The sequence below is a fragment of the Polistes fuscatus genome, unplaced genomic scaffold, assembly GCF_010416935.1.
Source record: "Polistes fuscatus isolate 324 unplaced genomic scaffold, CU_Pfus_HIC Scaffold16, whole genome shotgun sequence".
NCBI classification, from domain to species: Eukaryota; Metazoa; Arthropoda; class Insecta; order Hymenoptera; family Vespidae; genus Polistes; species Polistes fuscatus.
Genome location: NW_025113064.1, coordinates 2723778 through 2746250, shown reverse-complemented (window position 1 = coordinate 2746250; position 22473 = coordinate 2723778). Strand labels below are relative to the sequence as shown.

General features: G+C 29.4%; 2 protein-coding genes and 2 pseudogenes across 2 annotated transcripts; 1 reads left to right on the top strand and 3 right to left on the bottom strand.

The window, feature by feature from the left end:
- Window positions 1-49: 49 nt before the first annotated feature.
- Window positions 50-799, bottom strand: LOC122514982 (annotated as a pseudogene).
- Window positions 800-962: 163 nt separating this feature from the next.
- On the top strand, window positions 963-1443 carry LOC122514981 (annotated as a pseudogene).
- A 7297-nt stretch (window positions 1444-8740) lies between these two features.
- LOC122514946 (gametocyte-specific factor 1 homolog) lies at window positions 8741-9539 on the bottom strand. Its single transcript, XM_043632097.1, has one exon. The coding sequence runs from the start codon at window positions 9527-9529 to the stop codon at window positions 9134-9136; it is 396 nt and encodes a 131-aa protein (XP_043488032.1). The 5' UTR covers window positions 9530-9539; the 3' UTR covers window positions 8741-9133.
- Window positions 9540-12104: 2565 nt separating this feature from the next.
- LOC122514980 (telomerase reverse transcriptase-like) lies at window positions 12105-22206 on the bottom strand. The gene is made up of 12 exons (XM_043632117.1): window positions 21877-22206; window positions 17146-17202; window positions 16888-17060; window positions 16249-16799; window positions 15841-16163; window positions 15547-15755; window positions 14447-14703; window positions 14186-14379; window positions 13861-14091; window positions 13513-13772; window positions 13226-13420; window positions 12105-12151 (listed from the first exon to the last, which is right to left on the bottom strand). Exons 2-12 carry the CDS (start codon window positions 17196-17198, stop codon window positions 12105-12107), a joined length of 2493 nt encoding a protein of 830 aa, XP_043488052.1. The 5' UTR covers window positions 17199-17202; window positions 21877-22206.
- Window positions 22207-22473: the final 267 nt, after the last annotated feature.

Here is a 22473-nt window from a genome sequence, read left to right as displayed (position 1 = left end):
GTAACATTTTCTGTAAAGTTTACGTAGCTTTAGTTGGGCTGCTAGATGGTTAAGACGGATGAAAATCTTCTGCAAGCGCTTGTACTTCTTTGGGCCATTTCGCCAAACATATAGAAACTTGACGATCTTGTCTGATTTGTTCGATAATATTCCTAATTTGTGGTTCAAATCCCATATTGAATTCTATCAGCCTCATCAAGAACAAGATATGTGCATCTTTGTAAATTTGTTGTTCCTTTTTCCAAAAAATCAATAAGCCTTCCTGGTGTAGCAATACAAATTTCAACACCTCTTTCGAGATATCTTGCATATAGCCATTTTTGAGAACCTCCAAAAATGCCAGCGTTTCGAATGCATGCTGAATCTTTCTTACTGATTGTATTTATTTTTCTAATTCTATAGCTGGTGCAATAACTAAAACGACTGGGACCATCCCCTCGACTTAATCGAGGGTTACAGGTAATATGTACAGTTGCAGGATGGATATGCGCTATCGTTTTGCCTGAAGCAACTTGAGCAATTCCTACCATATCATGCCCTAATAATACATTGGGTCATTATTAAGCTTGTGTAGCAGTCGGTTCAGCAAATCCTTGCCCATTTATTTCTTCCATTACATAATCTGGGAAATTGCTTTCTTCAAAAGCTATAATGGGAGGCAGGGTATTTTTCCTTTAACAGTTATCTTTTTACCAATATGGTATTTGTCGATTTATTCTGACGAATATCGGAATTATTTAATTCTGTGGATTACGTTAATTCTTATATTCTTCAGGTGAAATCAACAAATACTATACATGCAGAACGATAACAGTTAAGGGAAAAAAATCCTACGTCCAATGTTACCTTGTAGAGAAAGCAATTTTTCAGATTACGTAATGGCAGAAATAAAGAGGCGAGGATTTGCAGAGCTTACTGATACACAAGCTTAATAATGACCCAATGTATTATTAGGGTATGATATGGTAGGAATTGCTCAAGTTGCTTCAGGCAAAACGTTAGCGCATATCCATCCAGCAACGGTACATATTAACTGGAACCCCCGATCAAGTCGAGGGGTTGGTCTTAATCGTTTTAGTTATTGCACCAGCTATAGAATTAGAAAAATAAATACAATCAGTAAGAAAGATTCAGCATGCATTCGAAACGCTGGCATTTTTGGAGGTTCTCAAAAATGGCTATATGCAAGATATCTCGAAAGAGGTGTTGAAATTTGTATTGCTACACCAGGAAGGCTTATTGATTTTTTGGAAAAAGGAACAACAAATTTACAAAGATGCACATATCTTGTTCTTGATGAGGCTGATAGAATTCAATATGGGATTTGAACCACAAATTAGGAATATTATCGAACAAATCAGACAAGATCGTCAAGTTTCTATATGTTTGGCGAAATGGCCCAAAGAAGTACAAGCGCTTGCAGAAGATTTTCATCCGTCTTAACCATCTAGCAGCCCAACTAAAGCTACGTAAACTTTACAGAAAATGTTACGTAATTTAGTTCAATTTCCAATTCTGTAGTGATTATTAAGTATACAGTACAGTATAAACAATAATACATAATTAGAAAAATATTTCTATTATATTTTTCGAAATTTATAGTAATAAGATTCTATGTAATTGTTATTATTATTGTAATAACTTTAAATAATTTTAGAAAATTGTAAGCGACTGAGCTTAAGTACAAAAGTTACAGTATGTATAGTTATATAAGTAAATAGATAATTTCTTTAAAATAAATTTTTCACTATTTTTTCATTTTTTTCTTTTATTTTCTTACTTTTTTGTTTTCTTTTGTTTAATACAGACCTGTTACTGAAATTTTCCATTTTATAATAGATGTTAAAATAAATACAAGAGACTAATTATATTGTAATACATATATATACATAAGCGTGTAAAATAAGTTTTGTAAAATCAGTTACTATTCAACAGAAAATGACCCACACTATTACCAAGGCTATTAACAAGAAAAATTTAAATTCTAGTTGAAGGGAAAACCTAGAAAGATATATCCAGAAAAGTTTGACGAAACTCTTAAATGTCTGTATTTCAAGTACACCTCAGTAAATGTATTAAGGGTTTGCATTAAAAGTATCAATTTTTTGTTATTCGTATTAATTGTAAACTTTATTGTAACTTTTATTTTTATTAAAAGCTATATATTCATTATGTATATATTTGTCTTTATTTCATTTCTCATCTCCCTATCTTACAAATTATTTAGCGTGGAATTATGAATTTCTGCAATATTAACACTTCTTAAAATCAAATCCTTTTGTAGCGGCCCATATACTGCTAACTACAAAGCAAACTAACTACAAAGTAAATGAAGACATGACCCTTCATTATTGTCTTTTAGAACGCCAATGACCTAATGCAACGGAATCTTCTTTAAAAAATCATGACGTTCAAATAATGTCGATACCTGAGACAAACTTTACAGATAAGCAATAGTTAGTGACTCACTCTGAATATTTAATATTTCTTTAATGACTTTTCCAATTTTTCTTTTAACTGTCTTTTGAAATTATAAACTGTGAGAGTATATAATGATCTCATATGATTATCATTTTGATCGTCGTAGCTCAGTCGAAAAACTAAGCTTGAAGTAGAAGGAATAAATCTCCCAGAATTGTGGACACAAGACTGTAATTATAGTTTGAAAATTGTAAATAAAACTCTCCGCTCTTTGGAAGTTGATTCCATAACTATAGTAAAGGTAAGTTAAAAAATTATTGAATTAATAAAATACAAAATTATTCAAATAATGTAAGTCTAATTAGACTTAACTTAAAAGTATAATGAAGAAACAAATCTAATTTATACATGGATTTACAAATTTTTAAAGATCTAAAATTATGGTGTTCTGCTTATGAAATTTGAATAGAAAGTAAAATGAATAAACTTTTATTAGCTTTCTTGTTTTACTTTTTTTCTTATTATGTTTTGCAACATTTTAATAACGACACGTTTGATGATAATATAATATTCAGGCTGATTCGGAACAAAAAAAAAAGATCTTGATTATCTCCGTTATTTTACTTCGTATTAAAATAATTCGGGATACGTAAGAGTAATATTTTATTTTAATCGCTGTAACAGTAATATTCGGAATTTTTTAATACAAATATTTTTTTTTTAAGGATAAGTTTTCTTTTCATGCAGATAGAAATATTAATGTATACATGAAGAATGTATGAGCGAAATGAATTCTGTTCATTTCATTGTGAATACACTTTTAAAAGCCCTGATAAACGAGATTATTATGCATTAAATTTATTTGTAATTTGTTTTGATTTTTTTTTTTGTTCAAAGGATTTGGACGTTTTGCGTTTTGCTTGGTGTCGATTCAGTTGTTTTGGCGATTCTTTTGGAATTAAACGACGAAAAGACAAGACGAATATTTTGTTCCTTTCTTCATATACAATTTATTTCTGGCGTGTGAAATTTAAGTGGGAAACTCTAACATTTTTCTTTTACGGTACGTCATACACTGTACTTTTCCTTTTCTATCTAATACCTAATGTATCTTTTAAATTTTTTTTCTATTTATTTTTTAATACTGTCAGAATTGAGGAAAGATATATATTTAGAAAGGAGAATTTTATTCGATTTTGATGAATTTTATTTAAAAAATTATTCATTTTATATCTTTTAAACTTAAAGGGATGATTTATCTATTCTTTTAACTTTTACACAAAATTTTCTCCTCTCAATATCTTAAAACGGCGGATTTATAGTTTACTCTCCTGGGTGTGTCGCGGCGAGAATAGTTGTTTGAAGGAATTTTTAATTTGAACTAAGTATGTTCATATAGAAAGTTGAAAGTTCATGGAAAAGACGTGTAAATAATTTCCGCTTGATTCATAAAAATCTTGTTTAGTTATCGTTTGCATTGATTTTTAAAATATAGTTTTTAAATAAAAAAAGATTTAAAGCGCAAATTTTGGAGCGTCACGTATATAAGTATTAATAAGAGAAATACTTGGAATTTATTTTAAACAGTTTTGTTAACATGGTTTTTTGCTTTTGTGTTTCAGTATTTCATTGTAAAAATTGAAGAAAGGAAGATGTGGATTAGTTCAATGAAATTACCCACATTATGGACTTTGATAGCTTTGTCGTAAATAAACAATATATTTATAAAGAGATATGTATTGTTGAAGTGAATATATGAAATCGTATTCATAAATACGATTTCTTTTTGAGAAAAAAGTTTTCGACATTATGTGAGAGCGACCGAAGAACGGCGTGTTACGTAACAAACAAAGTCCATGGTATACCATTCCGGGACTTCTGTCCCAAAAAATACGAAAAGAATCATGTGCACCTAGAATTAAATAAATTTCGCCAAAGACATGGGTCGAAGCTTTTAATAGCATATAAAGGAGGACATATCGAAAGAGATTTGTTAATTCAGGCATCAATAACCGGTTTCAACTTGGAAGACTTTGATTGTCCTAAATATGAAGACCTAATTAAAATATATGATGATAGCAAATTCAGAAATTGTTATCTCCATACATCTGCTAAATCAACCCAACCTGTACATTGCCCCGTTGTGGAAACATTAGTATACAGAGAATGGTATAAGGATAAGAAAAAATTATTCGAAAATTTATAAAATTTTAATCACCAATTTTTTCTTATGATTTTTTATAAGTATTTTTTTTTTTATAATTTAATACCATTTTCTAAAGATTACTGTTTGTTTAGGAAATAAAATAAAAAATGAGATGAACGCCGAGCACTTTACAATTGCAGATTTGAATTTTAAATAATTCCGTTACAAATAGGTGGTCGACTAATGTTGCCATACGTGAAGCGATTTAAAGCTAATTAGGATTATATTAATCCCGCGAGTAGACGAAAAGTGATTATATTAATCACTTGAGTGGTCTGAGAATCGGAACGAGATCGCGAGTAAGTTCTTGAAGATCACGTCGTAACCGTTTTAGAATTTCAACTATAATGGCTGCCGGGTAACGGCTGCCGAAAAGGCCGGCGTTACGGCTAGGCGTCAAAAAAGTCGCTCGGGAATGAAGCGTGTTCCTCGTGCGGCAACTGTAGGTTGGCGCCGTTCCTTGGGAATGCTTATTCCCAAACACTGTTTCCACAAAGAGACAAGTTATAACTATGTCTGTTTTCGACGCAATGTGTATCTATGTAAAAATATGACGATCTCATCATTCCTTTAAAATAAATTATTATTTTATTTGTATTCTTATTAATTTAATATTGTATATAGCGACGAAGAACCTTTCTTTAAACCGTGTCCGTGCGTAAGACTGCCAACTTTCTTTTAATTAATTTTAAGTTAAGTCTGTAGAGCAAAATTGTTATCTGCAAAGCTATTCTGCAATCCATATGTACATACCATATTTAAATAAACATTGAAACTTTATAAAGATTCCAATCAAAAATACTGCGAAACTTTTTCAATACCGCCTTTTTTATAAATATGATGTAAATATGCTATGTAAATTCGTAGAGATGTCAGAATTTCTACAATAAAATAAGTAATTACGTTCTTCAGTATGCGTTATTACTTTTGCTTAGCTAAACATACAGACCTTCTAAGAAAAAATTTGATGAAAAATAATGATTTCACCATTAACCATTAAATTAGGTTGTTTATTTGTTTAGTTTGTTTTTCAATTAGTATTTCCAATTTATTAAGATTTTTAGAAATTCCTGAACTATTATTTTTGTTTTCATTGTAGGTAGAAAGCGGTCTAGGAATTTATCCTTTTTTTGCTTCTGCATAGAACATAGATGGATTGATGTGATGCTGTCTGCTATTCACTGAGTTTGTCTGTATGTTTGATGGAATGTTCCGACTTTCCCTGAATCTGGGTGCCGGAAACGTTCGTTTGATCAGCTTCTGAAACTTAGGGCACTTTTTGTAGTTAGCAGCATGGGGGCCGCTACAAAAGAGTTAAGTTGATACAATGTCTATGGATTTCCTACATTCTTGCAGCTTACGACTAATCTTAAATGCAAAAGGTACATATGTATGCATATAAGTAATTAGATTAATTTCTTCTAAATTTATTTTTCACTTCTTCCTAATTTTTATACTTTTATTATTTTATTCGTTTTGTTTGCTTTTGTTTGATACCTGCCTTTTACTGAAATTGTCCATTTTATAAGAAAATGTTAAAATATACACACAAGACACACTAATTATACTCCGTAAAATAAGTTTTTTAAAATCTGTTAATATTTTTTGTAAAATCATTGAAAATAAAATGACTTTGCTTAATGTCCTCAACTGACATACGACGATAATAACATTAACCCCTCTAAACCGAAACTTCTGAATACAGGAGGGAAAGCTCTCCAAGTACTAAAAGGGGAGGGGTTAAGTTTGAGCACACCTACCAGCAAGGATAAATGGAAGAAAAAACATCTGTATAGTAGTAAAAGAAGATCTGGACAAATAATGTCAAGGAAGCTTGACGATTTACGACGCAATAGAAAAACGGTATTTTTTAATAGGACTAGCGATGGAAAGATGCTATTGTACGTGAGGATTTTTCACACTGCAGTCATCTTTAACTGAAAATCTCTTTGTTCGATAAACATGAAATCAAGCCATTTATAGTGGCAGGTTCAAATTTAAGTATTTATTTATATTTATTTTTTTCCAGCTGAGATCATTTGTTTTCTTTAATTATTCTGTTAATTATATATGTAAACTATTAATTGCTATTTGCTATTTATTCTACCGATTTCGGAAAATATTTTCATATTCCTTGTTTACAAGAAATATGTTAATGAACAAGAATTTCTTAAATCTATGATTAAAATTGATTGATGTACGAATAACTTTCTACTCTCACGGTATACGATTTCAAAAGAAAGTTAAAAGAAAAATTGGAAAAGTCATTAAAGAAATATTAAATATTCAGAGTGAGTCACTAACTATTGCTTATCTGTAAAGTTTGTCTCAGGTATCGACATTATTTGAACGTCATGATTTTTTAAAGAAGATTCCGTTGCATTAGGTCATTGGCGTTCCAAAAGACAATAATTAAGGGTCATGTCTTCATTAACTTTGTAGTTAGTTTGCTTTATAATTAACAGTATGTGGGCCGCTACAAAAGGATTTGATTTTAAGAAGTGTTAATATTGCAGAAATTCATAATTCCACGCTAAATAATTTGTAAGATAGGGAGATGAGAAATGAAATAAAGACAAATATATACATAATGAATATATAGCTTTTAATAAAAATAAAAGTTACAATAAAGTTTACAAATAATACCACTAACAAAAAAATGATACTTTTAATACAAACCCTTAATACTTTAACTGAGGTGTACTTGAAATATAGACATTTAAGAGTTTCGTCAAACTTTTCTGGATATATCTTTCTAGGTTTTCTCTTCAACTAGAATATAAATTTTTCTTGTTAATAGCCTTGGTGATAGTGTGGGTCATTTTCTGTTGAATAGTAACTGATTTTACAAAACTTATTTTACACGCATAGGTATATATATGTATTAAAATATAATTAGTCTCTTGTATTTATTTTAACATCTATTATAAAATGGAAAATTTCAGTAACAGGTCTGTATTAAACAAAAGAAAACAAAAAAGTAAGAAAATAAACGAAAAAAAATTAAGAAATAGTGACAAATTTATTTTAAAGAAATTATCTATTTATTTATATAAATATACATACTTTTAACTTTTGTACTTAAGCTCAATCGCTTATAATTTTCTAAAATTATTTTAAGTTATTTCACAATAATAATAACAATTACATAGAATCAAATTAATATAAATTTCGAATAAATATAATAGAAATATTTTTCTAATTATGTATTATTGTTTGTACTGTATTGTATGCTCAATTATCACTTCACAATTGGAAATTGTTCTAAATTACGTAACATTTTCATTATAATGTTATAATAATTCGATATTGTATTCGGTGTAAAATCCTACTATTTTTTATCTTTTTGATTTTGTTCAATGTTAATATATCTTAAAAATATAAATGTATTATTATAAATTTTAATCAGATTTATATATATGTTATAGTTAAACGCATTATCTTATTAGAAACTACTTAAGTAAAATCCTACTATTTTTTATCTTTTTGATTTTGTTCAATATTAATATATCTTAAAAATATAAATGTATTATTATAAATTTTAATCAGATTTATATATATGTTATAGTTAAACGCATTATCTTATTAGAAACTACTTAAACAATCTCTCCCTTCCACTCTTAGTTAACCTTGGTGGGATAGTTTTCTATTTTCTCAAAGGTTTCGATTTTTTGTAATTATTTTTCGTCGTAATTCTGTCGAAAACATAAGCTCGAAGTAGAATGTCCAAATCATAAAAAACAGTGTTCACCATTAGTTGAACCAGAGTTTAAGGTGTAATTTTAAAATTTCAAGTCAAACTCATGTCAGTAATCTGTGAAAAAAAAACTATAACTCCAGTAAAAATAAACTAACAAAAAATTGCTTAAATTTAAAAGTATTCAATAAAAATTAGGCTTAATTATACAAAAATTCACAAATCCTTAAAGATCTAAAATTATTTTAACAATTATACGATATAAAAATAGAACTCCATCAATAATGCTACTTTTTACATTATTATAATTAATACCTTTTTTTATCTGAAGAAATTACGTAAAGAGTGAAGAAATTATTTACAAAATTTTATAAGAAAATTTTAATTTTTGTTTATTAGCTTAACACATCTAGATAACACACAGTCTTAAATAAAGAAGTAAAAGAAGAAGTTTTTACTTCCCTTTTACTTCCTAGTCACAGTTATAGTTTGATAAAAATTTTGTTCTATCGTAATCTTTCAATCTGTAAAAATGAATACGAAACAACTGGACTGGTCTGTTATGTCAAAGGTCTTTGTTCATTTAACTTTTCATCTTTTTGGAAATGTTTCCTTTAAAGATGATCTTCTATTTTGCAAAAATGCATGTAATACGATTGAGCTGGCCATCTTTTGAGCAAAAAGATGTGAAAAATAAGATATCAAAGGTCCTAACTCGTTCCAATTTTGTAAAAGTCATGTAATGTTTTGCGTAATGTTTTGCAAGCTTTTCTTGCAAGCAATTCTTTTCGATGTAGATTAATCTTTTTTTAAAATTTGTCTTTATCTACAAAATTTTGACGTCGAGTAACTGGATTGGTCACACCATTACAAGCAAGATACGAATGGTAAGATACTACATTTTCTGAATTGTCCCAATTTTCTGAAGATTGTGAACTTGTATTTACAGTTTCTGTGAATGAAGTATTTAACATTGTATTGTCCGTTTCGTAAACAATATTTTCAAAGTTTTTACGGTCTTCGCATACAGTTAGATGATACTTGTATTGATGCGGATCCAGTAAATGTAGTTTGTTATAAGGACAAGTTTGCTTATGCGTATTAGGATGGTTAACTTTACATTTTATTAAATGTCTTGCCATTCGAGTCTTATGAATGCGATGACTAGAATCGTAAGGACAAGTAGCGAATTCTTTATCACTCATCTTGCTTCAAATTCTTGAACAATTATATTATAGTATATATATATATATATATAATTATATAATACTCTCCTTTTAAAGCTGTAAGACAAATAATAAATCTTATTTAAGATATTTACAAACATATATGCATAAACAGAATGATAATTTTGTTGACTAATAACTTACCAAAACTTGTTGTTATTTTTTTTCTAATTATTATTTAAATTAATTCGTTATATTAAAACAAAATCGATTACGTTAACACAAAAACGTTAGAAGTATTATTAAAAAAAGCACTTGAATTACAATGAAATATAATTGTTCCTCGAAATATATAATTTAACTCAATGGTAAATGGATAAAGACTCACTGGTTTCTTTGTACGTTTCTTTGTTTTCGAGATTCTAAAGAAACTTTGATTTAAGATGTATTCTCTTGAGACCTCTCAACGTCTGTTTAAAAATATTTAAACGAATAGGGAACTCTAGTTTCAATTACTAGAGAGAGGGGGAATTGTTAAATTGCGATAGAACAATTTACTAATTTGTCTAATTCTCGCTAGGGGGAATATCAGTCGTACTCTTGACTCAATCAGAATCGGTTAGTTTCCGAACTCAAGATTATCTTGAGGTACTGGATCTGATGCTGTCTTTGCAGAATTTGATCCCTGTTGGAAAAAGAAAAGATATAAATAATAATAATAAATTAAATATAATAAATAAAATATCAATTTATAATTTTCTTATTTTATTTTTTATTTATTTATTTATAATTTATTCTTTTATTTATTTATTTATTATTCTCTTATTTTATATTTTTTATTTATTTATTTATAATTTATTCTTTTATTTATTTATTTATTATTCTCTTATTTTTTATTTTTTATTTATTTATTTATAATTTATTCTTTTATTTATTAATTTATTATTCTCTTATTTTATTTTTTATTTATTTATTTATAATTTATTCTTTTATTTATTTATTTATTATTCTCTTTTCTCATGCGAAAAACGTACACGCGTTAATTAGTTCGATGAACAATATAACTAATATATATATACAATTTACGTACAATTGTTATATAATAATTTATGTACAATTATTATTATTACAAATATACCTCTCTCTGTTGTTATAACTATTTTTATACCAATCAAATTTATTCCACGAACTTTCAAAGATCCAATAGTAATTAAACTGAGGTTATACACAATTTGATCAAGCACGTGGTGTTTCTTAATTACTCATTAACATTATTTACACTCTGACGCAAATCTTATTCTCTCTCATGTGGTACTAGTGAAAACAGCAGAAATGAAAGAAAGCGAGAGTATGTGGGGATAACCCACAAGATAATTAACTTACGACTGTTGGCAACAAGTTCTAGGGACTTTTTTTAATAATGCATAGTTTACTAAATAAATACTTTTAATATCTACAAAGTATTATTTTATCTCTTTTCATTAAAACAAATAAAGGATTTAATCAAATCACTTACTTTCTTTAAAGAAATTAACAACAACATATATATATATATATATTTACATTTATATAATACTTCATATAACCCCAGATTACATAGTTGCAGTTTCCTTCTTCTTCTGATCTTCTTATCTACTAATATCTAAAAAGTTTTTGACGATTAAGCAAAATTTATTGATCTATTAATAAATGTATTTACAAGATCTGCATTGATCTTACAAAAATATATTTTCAATATATTTTCAATAGTTGATACGAGCGCACTATACCGGGTGTCGCGCCGAAAATGCACACATAGCACATGGTCAGTCCTCTTTTGTACGAAGATTTTCTTAAGGGGGGGTTTGGGGGGGCAGGGTATTTAATTTTTTTTTTTTCGATTTTTTGAAACTTTTTGAGGCGAAGGTATCATATTTCAGAAATATTCTGTGAATTTCAAGTCGATCTGAGAAAAAATTAACGGAGATAAAGCACTTTTAGTATGCTTCATATTACATAAAAAGTATTAATCGAGCTGAAATCAAAACTACGTTTCAAAGCAAAGAAGGTCGGGTTAGACATAGACAAGAGCAGCAACGTATTCTGGACACCTCTGATAACATTTTCATAATGTACAGACCCGGCATTGACGACTCTATGGACGTAAAAAAGAAATACCTCCTTATTTATGATGAATTTTGAAATTTCTCAATGTCAAATTTTATATCGATTTTCCCACAACTTGCTTTTTAAAAGTCGGTGGACACTGTCACTCAAAATCTACTGAACCGATCGATTTGATTTTTTGCACACTTTTTCTACACATATTTAGCGAGGTAACGCTGTCGAGTTTTTTTTGTCTTTTTAATTTTAAGTATTTTTTATACGGGCTCAAATGTTGATTTTTTGGTCGAAAATCGGGTTTTTGACTTTAGAGTGCTACCAAAAATCCAAAAATTAAAAAAAAATTTTTGTCTCGACAGGACTACCTAGATAAACTTATAAACTAATAGAATAGCTTGGGTTTTTTTGTTTTCGATGATCCAGTCTTGAGTTCTGATGTCCACCGCAAAACACGTTTTTTTCGCGGCGCCTGACAAAAGTTGCTGCCACTGGCTCAAATCTTTATATTTTTTCACGAAAATTTCACAGAGTATTCTTGAAATGTGACTTGACAATACCCTATTGGAATAACATCATTTATATTACCAATTTCTTCAATAAAAATTCATAAAAATATGCCATTTTTCGACCGAATTAACCCTACCTCCCCTTAAGCGTTAAATAAGAACTATACTTAATAACACAATATTTTTTCCAACAAGTATTATTTTTAGCCTTAATCCTTTCGCTTTGGCAATCCAATCCGCCGAAGTATTAACACTGAATGGAAACGCACGTCAGAAGTATGCACAGTGCGCGTGATTTTTGTATATACATTTTCGTAAGTCTTAAAATAATAACTATGCTGAATAAAACAATCGTTGCTTTAACATGACAAGTATAATTTACATTTTTAATATATGAAAAGTTTAACAAAATTATAGGTAATATAAGTATTTATATATTTATAAAACTATACACGTGAACGACACATATGTGCCGCGCTCGTCGTACCCACCACAGATCATCTCGTGGATGCCGAATAATATACGGCACTTGTGCCGAAAAGGTTAACGAGAGGAAAAGAGATTGTATAAAAATAAAAATAAAATATATATAAAATAAAAAAAAATATATATGTAATATATATATAAAATATAATATATAGTACTAAAAATATTGTATATATTTCTTTAACACTTTACCGACCGCTTGAATTTCAACAACATACGCACGTCCGACCGATCGCTCAGCAGATTCTACTAACAGATTCTAATAACAGATTTTAATAAAGTATTAATAAGATTCTAATAACAAATTACTGCTCATGTAATGATAATGACTGTTCATCGCCATAAGCTATCGGTCGACGACAAAAAGCTGATTAATAAATGGGTAAGTGTAGATGCTAAAAAAAGCCTATTAATAGGCTAGCGGTCGGTAAAGTATAAATATACAAAACAGTTTATTGTGCGTAACATTGAGCATAGCACATACAAAAAAGCATGTCGAAAATGGTATTAAGCAATAATTAATTATGAAATTTAATAATAACATTTTATTAAAAAAGTTAAAAAATCAATGTTTTATATATATATATATATATTTAATTTATAGAAATATACTTCCTATATTTATGAAGATATAACTTACTTATTCTAGTGATTTGCTTATATTTTAGTATGTTAAGGATTTTCTTGTGTTTATTGATTTCCTCTCTGATACCTTTACCAAATAAGTTTTGCATAACTTTATTATTGGAAAATACGTGCCTGTATCCACTCCACAAAAACATAAATATTTTATTTTTTATTTCGTTCGCATCAAAATCACTTTTATTTGCTATATCTGTAAGATAACAAAATATACAAGAAATAAATTAAAAATATCTATATCTCTTTATATTTTGTGATATTTATAATTGAATTATTGCAACATACCTTCCGTATAATACCTTAGAAAAGTTAATACAATTTTCTCATTACTTTCTTTAATAATAAGAAAAATTTCTTGATAATCTCTGTATAATGTACGTAAATTTCCAAATAGTTTTGAAATATACGTAAAAGCTCGCCATGCTTGCATAATTGATATTTTCCGTATAAAATGTATCAAACGACGTTCAGAAGTATTTGGATTGTGTAATATAATTTTTGATAATCTAAGATACGAGCAATTAATAATTCTCTCTTTGAACATTCTATAAAAAGAAAAAATAATTCATTAAAAAACTCTGTTTAATAATTTTAAAGTGTTACTTTTTAAAAGATAATTAGTAAGAGACTTACAAAACAGCACTTTTGCCTATCTTATTTCTCATAGCAAGTGAAAACAAATAAGAAGGATGAGCATTTTTGAAATATGGTAAGGATTCTAAACTATTACAATTTATACTGTATCCTAAAAAGTTTATTTCATTCGTAGTAGGAACTTTTTGATCAGGCAAATTAGTCTGTATTTTAGATCGTTTGAAGCTGCAATTATACTCGGGAAATCCTTCGCTTATTATTTTCAAAAACCTATAAAAAAGAAGAAATAATATATGTATATATATATAATAGTAATATATAACCTTAAGATATTATTATTAATTAAATTAAATATATTTTTTACTTTTCAGCAGACTCTCTGTTTTCACTAAGATATAATGTATCATCTACATATCGAAATAATAAACCGGAATTCATAAATTCAGACAATTTCTGATGATATACATAATTATAATATATATTAGAAAATACATTTGAAAGAATTGTACCCTGTAGAATACCTTTAGCTACAATATATTCTTTTTCCTTTATTGTTACCTATAAAAGTAAATTATAATTAGTTGTAGTATTACATATAAATGTAGACAAATTTGTTAGTACATACTTTCTGGCCAAATATGCACTTCCTAATATCATTTAACAATTGCTTCTTCATCATATAGGTAGGATGATTACCAATTTTTTCTATATTTGAAAGAGAAAAAATTGTCCCAACTGGTAGTGCTACAGGTAGCGCAGCAAAATATTGTTCATATCTTGCATCTCCAGTTCTGCTTTTAATAGGCACGCATATCACCCACTTAAGAAACAGTACATCAGGAAGATCTTTGCATAATATTTTAATTATATTATTTAATTTATCTGAAAAAATGGATTAAAAAGTAAATAGACAATCATAATATATGTTGTAATAGACTGTAATAATTAAAACATTGCGTACGGTGGCTCTACTATGTTTAATAACATCACTCAAGATTCAAGAATGTTGCTATCATCAGTGAGTTCATTTTCGTCTAAAGTGTTATTTGGTGCATCCGATAAATCATCAGACAACAATTCACTTTGATTTTCATTTTCTTTACTTTTATATCTCATTTTGCTATTATTTTAGAATTAGAAGCCTATTTCATAAAATAATTCTTATTATAAATTATCATTAAAAGATTGAAAATATAAATGATTTTTAAAAAGCAGTTTTCTTATAAATTAAAACGCGATTTTTGAAATAACAAAATGCTGTACTACACTTTATGAAGTACGATACAGTGCTACCGATGTTAATGGCTATAATGATCGACTGATTATTATTTTATTACGTTTTCAGAATATCGACATTCAATTTTTTTCGTTAACCATTTGTTAAAAAAACATGAAAAAAACTAGATATCTCGTCATCCGTATGCAATGTGTAAAAATATGAGCAGCATTATGAATAACGACAAATAAAATTAGTCAGTAATAAATTACAATGTCAGAATTGTGTTTTTATAAGTGGTTAACAAATATAATAATAAATAAATCTATAACAAATTTATAAATAATTTTAAAAACATTAAAAAAGTAAAAAATGTGTTGCTCTGCCAAATTTATAAATAAATAAATTTATAACAATTTTATTACTGCTTGCCTGTTACTGTTCGTTATTAATAATGCTCGTAATTAATTCGTAATATAAATAATAGCTATATAATTATATAATTTTACCTAATCTTATTGAACCAAAAGCATCATTTATGTCACAAGATACTAGCCACGTTTTTTTATACTCACTGCCAGAATTATGTCTTTCACGAGCAATAGTTTTAAATTTGTTATGAAATTCGCTCATTGTTGCAATTCCGTATTCCTTGATACACAATTGACTCAAGAATTTCAATAACATCATCATATGTGTTTTTTCTTTCGCACTATAACTGTGAGTAAAAAAATGATTCGTAAAGATACGAAATAATGGAAAACGTCAAAAAAAAAAATAAAATAAAATAAACAATGTAATACCTAGTTTTCGCTATTGGCCTTATGCCAGAGTACTTTAAGAAAAGTTTGAACTCGCATTTCGGAGAAATTAAATTGTTCTCATACGTATCAATCAAAACATAACTACGGATTTTATCTCTAACAAAATTTTTTTTTATAACTTTCCATTTCCCACTTTTGATGAACAACCTTTTGCCAATAGCTGCAGGATGTACTGTCCAAAAGAAAAGCCTATTAATAATGTAATACAAATATTTGGTAAGGAACCAGATAATTAGTTTACTAATGACGATCCATTTGACGGATTTGTCTTTAATAAATTCTAACCATTCAATTTTCTCAATCTGAAACATAAAATATATAGAATCTGAGTATTTGTACATGGTTGAAACAACAATTAAAATGATTAAAAGAACGAAGAAATCTTACGTTCAGTCTACTAATGTAGTTTTTCAAAAATATCGGCTGAAATCTTGCACTGTTAAGAATTCCATAGATCAACTTAGTAATAATTCTTAGGTTTGTAACGGTACCAAATAGTTTAATTGGCACTACTCTTCTTAACATATGATAAAAAAAATTATTCATTTTTTTAACGTTTATTTCAATGTCATCAATTTTGTTGCTCGATTGTTTTCCACTGTTTCTAAATTCACCTATATTGTTCTTATTTAGAAATTTATCTAAATGTTCCTTGTATAAGTATTTTTTATGATTTTTTTGAAATTCTTTCAAAATAGGAATTAAATGATCCAAAGTTCTCGGATCGATTTCGGGTGTATCAAATTTATTCACTCTGGTTTTTATCATGTTATCGTATATTTCCCTGACAGATAAGGCTCTATCGAGAATACAATTGTTCGAGGTATGTCTAAGCGATATGTAATTAGATTTTTCCTTTAAAGTCACTTTTATATTAATATTTATAAGATAAGGATTATCTTCTTCGTATAATTTTTGCTCAAGAGGTAAAATTTGTACTGAAAAAAAAAAAAAAAAAAAAAAAAAAAAAACAATAATTAGAATAGAATATTGTAGTAAAAGTTAATTTACTTCCTTGATACTTACCTTTCGGTGGCAATTTTGGAATACCGCACAACATTGCATAATGATTAGAAAATAAGGGTTCTTCTATTATATTTTGTAGAATTTTTGCACATTCCATAACATCCGTACATTTATCCAATTGAACAGCACCACATTTTACTTTCGTAAGTTTCAAGTTCCTGTATTTACAATATCTGATTTGAAAGGAAAGCAATGTTATTACAAAAATTAATAACGTATAATATACTTAATTAAATAAATATATTATTATAAACTAACTCTAATACTGGTAGTTCATAGAACTTTTTTAACTCTTGCAAAGTACCTTCCATCCTTCTGAAAAAATAAAATAGTTTAGAAGATAAGAACAATAAATTAAGATATTAGGTCGAGTCATAAGTAACTTCCGACGCAGCTATGTAGAATCTATTATTCGAATTTACCCGCTATGAGTTACCAATACAATGAGTTTTTGATTTCAATAGTTACACGAGGTTTCCGTTAGTCTTTTGTCGACAACTTTGTATGATACACGTTAAAATAAACTGCTTCTTTATCCTCTGAAATGGAGAGCCAAAAAGTACATATTCGTCGTGTGATGCTTTGGGAATTTAAACAAGGCAATAGTGCTAAGGCGACAGCTGAAAAAATATGCAGAGTGTATGGTGAAGGATTGATAACTGATCGGGCAGTTAGAAATTTGTTCGTAAAATTCCGTTCTGGAGATATGACTTTAAAAGATGAACCGAGGGCGGGACGTCCTTCCGACTTCGACGACAACTTTTTAAAGGCAGTATTGGAGCAAAATCCACGTCAATCGACAAGATGTATAGCAGAAAGGTTGAATACATCGCAATCAACCGTTATCCGCTACCTGGAGAAATTAGGGAATCGTCAATTGCAAAAATGTTATCCTTCTGCACGACAATGCGCGACCACATACAGCAAAGGTGACTCAAGACAAAATTCTTGAGCTTGGATGGTCTGTTTTAGCACATCCTCCTTACTCCCCGGATCTTGCCCCGACAGACTACCACCTTTTCTGTTCCCTACAAAATTTGTTGAATGGAAAAACTTTCAATTCTGAAGAGCAAATCACGCAGGCTGTCGAAAACTTTTTCCAGTCCAAACAAGCCACATTTTACAAGGAAGGAATTTATAAACTGCCAGGAAGATGGGAGAAGGTTATAGATAACGGTGGTGAATACGGAATAAATTAATGTAATTTTTGTATTTAATGAGAGCAAAATAAATATATGATAAAGAAACGGAAGTTACTTATGACTCGACCTGATATTTTACTCATTGTCAATCAACGTTCTAGTCATTTTTTTTCTTTAGACCCGCGTTAGATCGATAAAGTATAAAATATGAATGGTGGGATTCCTCGTATCGACGAAATAAATATTCCTCAACTTGTACGATTCTTTTTTTTTTGTTTTCAACAATGTTAATCGATCGATAATATTAATTTCGGAAAAAGAAAATTGATCTTATTCGATCACGTAAAAAACACAATTATTTTATGAATTAAAAAAGTAAACTTCAAATAACAAAATAAAAGATGTTAAACGTACAAAATCCTTCAAATAAAACATTATATAAATATAAACGAAGCAACCAAACAAAATTACTTGGAAATGTCGAGTGAGTACTGACCTCCTTTTACACAATAGACACATGGACACATTCTGTTAAGTATTTATTTTATAATATTATTAAGTTATATTATTTATTATTATTAATTATTTATATTAATTATATAAGGATATTATTAAGTTAGAACGTGCAATGTTTCCAGTTGCGTGCTTTGCAAACTCGTTAATTATTTAATTAAGTAGGAAGTTACGTCATTTTCGGCAGTTCTTTAACTGGAACCTTAGTTCTAAACTCAGATAGGCTTCTCATGTAAAGATTAGAGCCTATAAGAAATACAGTTCGGCAAGTCGTGATAATACACGACAATTTTTCGTTACATTCAATTGGCCTTGTGTTGTACTGCAACCCTGAATATGTCCGCACGATCAGTGAGAAGGTTATTGAAAAGAATTCGAAAAATAAGTGAAGCGAGTTCAAGCGGGGGAAATTCTATACCAGAAGATGAGCAAAGTGAATGTCGAAATGATTTTCCAGACAACGAGGAAAATCAGCATGATGATGTGTTTGACGATGAAGATGAAAATGTTTTGAATATCCGTAAAGGACAAAAGCGCCGAAGATTTTTATCGAATTCTGAAAATGATGATGAGCAGAATGTTAAAGACAGTGTAACGGTTCGTGATGGAACTGTTTGGCATAGAAGGAAAATTAACGAAAAGAAACATCAAGCAGCTCCAACAATAACTTGCAATCATGAAAAAAACGTCAAATAAGATTGTATACAGGCAATAAAACAACTCAAACTTGTATAATTTGTAAAAGATTAATTGTCTGCGGGAAATGTTTTTTGTATATAGAAAAAAGAATTTGTTTTTGATTATTTTATTAGAAATCAAAAATCATGTTGCAAATTATTTCCTTCAATAAATTTGAAATTTCTTTCTGAAAATCAACGTTTATTTTATAAGGAGTCAAATAATTCCTCATGGTAAGAACAAGTAGATGTAAAATACCGATACGTTTAGTGTTACATGAAATTTGATCGATTTCACAACAGCTTCCCATTTACCGCCCGTATGCGTTGCTAACTGGTGGGTTGAACTCTTCACTGGGCTGTGACCTTGAGAGAGAACTGGGACGATGAGTTGATGTTCTCGTCTAAACAATTATCGGAGAGCAACATCTGCACCAACGAAATTTGTGCCTCTAATTTGTTTGTGCAGCCAAAATCTTAAAGGAACATCTTCGAGCGAACCGTGATTAGTAATATGAACCCTAGTGGATCAAAAATCTGTGCCACTTCAGACGATACGATTGCTTATGAAATATGTTCCGATATAAAGGTGAGCTTTGAGCCCAAATCCACCAATAAACGAACTTGTAGAGACGTTATTGTTGCGTTGAGCTTAGCGAAAGCAGTAAATAATGTTGAGCCGATTGCAATTGGCTGAATAGATGAACTAACGACTGCAAAGTCAAGTGACGTTACCAAATCCTTCAGGTCAAATTTTCTTGACATCGTGCGGACGAGACTGTTCGCGCCAAGCCTCGTGAGTTTTCCCCCTCCTTTGGAAGCACCACTAGATAGGTTCCTAATGATGTGGTAGAGGGTTGCTCGACCGAACGAATCGACGACATAGCCCGAAAAATTCCGAAAAATTCCGAAGACAAAAGCGCGCAATTTAAACAATCCGTGAGCGGAACGCAACACGCGAGACACCTCATGCACAAAACGATTATTTTTTAGAACAATTGAGTACTACTGACCATGAGAGAAACTACTAAACAGTTAACATGTTGAGCACCACGCAAATTCTTAAGATGGGGGGGAAATACGTGTAGAGGCTTCAAAAAATTTAATTTTTGTTTTTTTTATAAATCGCTTGTAAAATTATTAAAAAATATAGTCATAAAATTTCAAGTCAAAAATCCAAGTCATTCAAAAATTATAAACGATTAAGTGATCGCCCGTCGTTCAAGTGTCGGAACGCGTGGCATGTAATACGAAACGGTCGAGCTTTTTTCAAACGCGTTTTTCTCGAAACGACTTTTTTCGGATTTGTGTACACTCTAGCTTACAAAGTTATTAACCAATCATTTTGAAATTTAGAATATAGTTTCTTTATATAATTACGCTCTATTTGAACATAAATCATAAGCGATATCTTTGTTTAAAGTATTTTTTTTAATAATGAACAATATATGAAAAAACAGTAAAAAATCATGCTTTATGTTCACACCCCTCTAAAAAATACAAATTTTCATTTTTTCTAGGGAAATGAGGTTCAAATAGAAGATACACATATAAAAAAAGTAATTTTTCTTTGTAATTGATTTCTGATCAAAATTGTGGCTTCCAAGATGTACACAAACTGCTCAGTCGGATAGAAACCTAAAATGCGTGAAAGCTGATATCTCCGCTAGTTTTTGAGATAAATCTTTAAAAATTTTGGAATATGTTCTCAAATATATGTGTAATATGACTTTATAATATTAATAAATAACATAAATTTTTAATACGTTAAAAAAATTCATGAAAATCGTAATGAAAACATCGTTTTACACGTATTTCCCCCCTTAAGGAAATTCCAGTCAGGCCACTACGCGCGTTATTTACTATTGAAAAAACAGTTGAATGTCAGTCGCCGACGTCTTTTTTCAATAGTAAATAACGCGCGTGGCCTGACTGGAATTTCTTTAAGAATTTGTGTGGTGCTCAACGTGTTAACTCTTTGCTCTAGAAGTTTTTTTATTCATTCATATTACCAGCAACTCAAAGTAATTTCAATAGAAAAATCATATTCACATATTATAAATAAATGATATATGCGTATTAAAAGAAAAGTCATAGTTGGTATGTTGTAGACTAAATTGAATTTGCTTCAGTTTTTTTTTTTATTGTCTCCATAGCGGAGCCCTCGAGTGCAAAGGGTTAAGCACCCCTGGATCTTCCCGAACGCGCGAAAAAGTTGAAACGCGTCGTATTATCACAACAATATACGCGTAAAGGTTGAACTTTACCTCGCGAGGAAGGACGACCGATAACTACGACGCAAAAAGAGAACAAGGGTTAAGGAAAACACGTAAGATGTTTAAAATGAGATTTTACAAATGCGCAGACATTATTTTTTACTGGTTTTCACAATTATTCGCAAACTTATCAATCCGACTCGGCCTGAAGAACCAAATGTTGACGAATCCTGACGATGAGAAGTGGTGATGGAGATGTTTTAATAACAAAACACAGAAAAGAACAGAGATGAATGGAAATAAATCGTAAATTTATTTCTGCGAAAATCAGTATGAATGCAAAAGTGTAGGTGAGAAGGCTAAATCATCTCGCCATCGATGAGAAAAGAATCGTTGATTCGTTCTCATCGCAGGTGAGCAGTAAATGTAATAATCGCTTACCTGATCTCGAACTGAGTGGCGGCTGTATTTGCAGGTTCTAGCTGCTGACTGGCACAGAATAGAATAGTTACCTGAAGATTTTTTTTTTAATGTGAACTATCTTGCACAAGCAAAAAAAAAGTAGACCGAATTCTTAAATGAACAAACTATTATACGCGGATAATCCAAAATGGCGAGAACCGTTGGGAAAAACCACGAAGAAAATGACTTCTTGAAAACACGTGTTCGCGTTGCCGTTTTACGAGATGAATTGAATGTAAAAATCGCTGCCGGGAAGAAAAAAAAAGAAACGCGCGAGCTGCCAAACCGCATGCGCGAGCAATGCTCGATTTTTTTTTCTTACAAGGGGATGTTAAAAAATTTATTATTTCTAATTTTTTTATAATAAATAATTTTCTCTTTCCTGCATATATTTAAAAATTAAGAAATATGAAAAAAAAATTAGAAAACAGATAGAAAAAAATTATTAAAAAAAACTTCCCCCACGAAGGATCGAACACTGATTAACGGTACGAGAAGCAAGAATGCTACTACTGACGCTACTGACGCCACTTAGTAGACAGTCGAAATTAAGATAATATAAACATATATACAACA

Coding starts and splice junctions, on each gene's coding strand:
- LOC122514946 (XM_043632097.1), bottom strand. CDS start 9,529: ATGAGTGATAAAGAATTCGCTACTTGTCCTTACGATTCTAGTCATCGC.
- LOC122514980 (XM_043632117.1), bottom strand. CDS start 17,198: ATGGAAGGTACTTTGCAAGAGTTAAAAAAGTTCTATGAACTACCAGTA. Junction 16,800..16,887: donor TCCAAAATTGCCACCGAAAG/GTAAGTATCAAG, acceptor TTTTTTTTTCAG/TACAAATTTTACCTCTTGAG. Junction 13,421..13,512: donor TCTAAGGTATTATACGGAAG/GTATGTTGCAAT, acceptor GTTATCTTACAG/ATATAGCAAATAAAAGTGAT.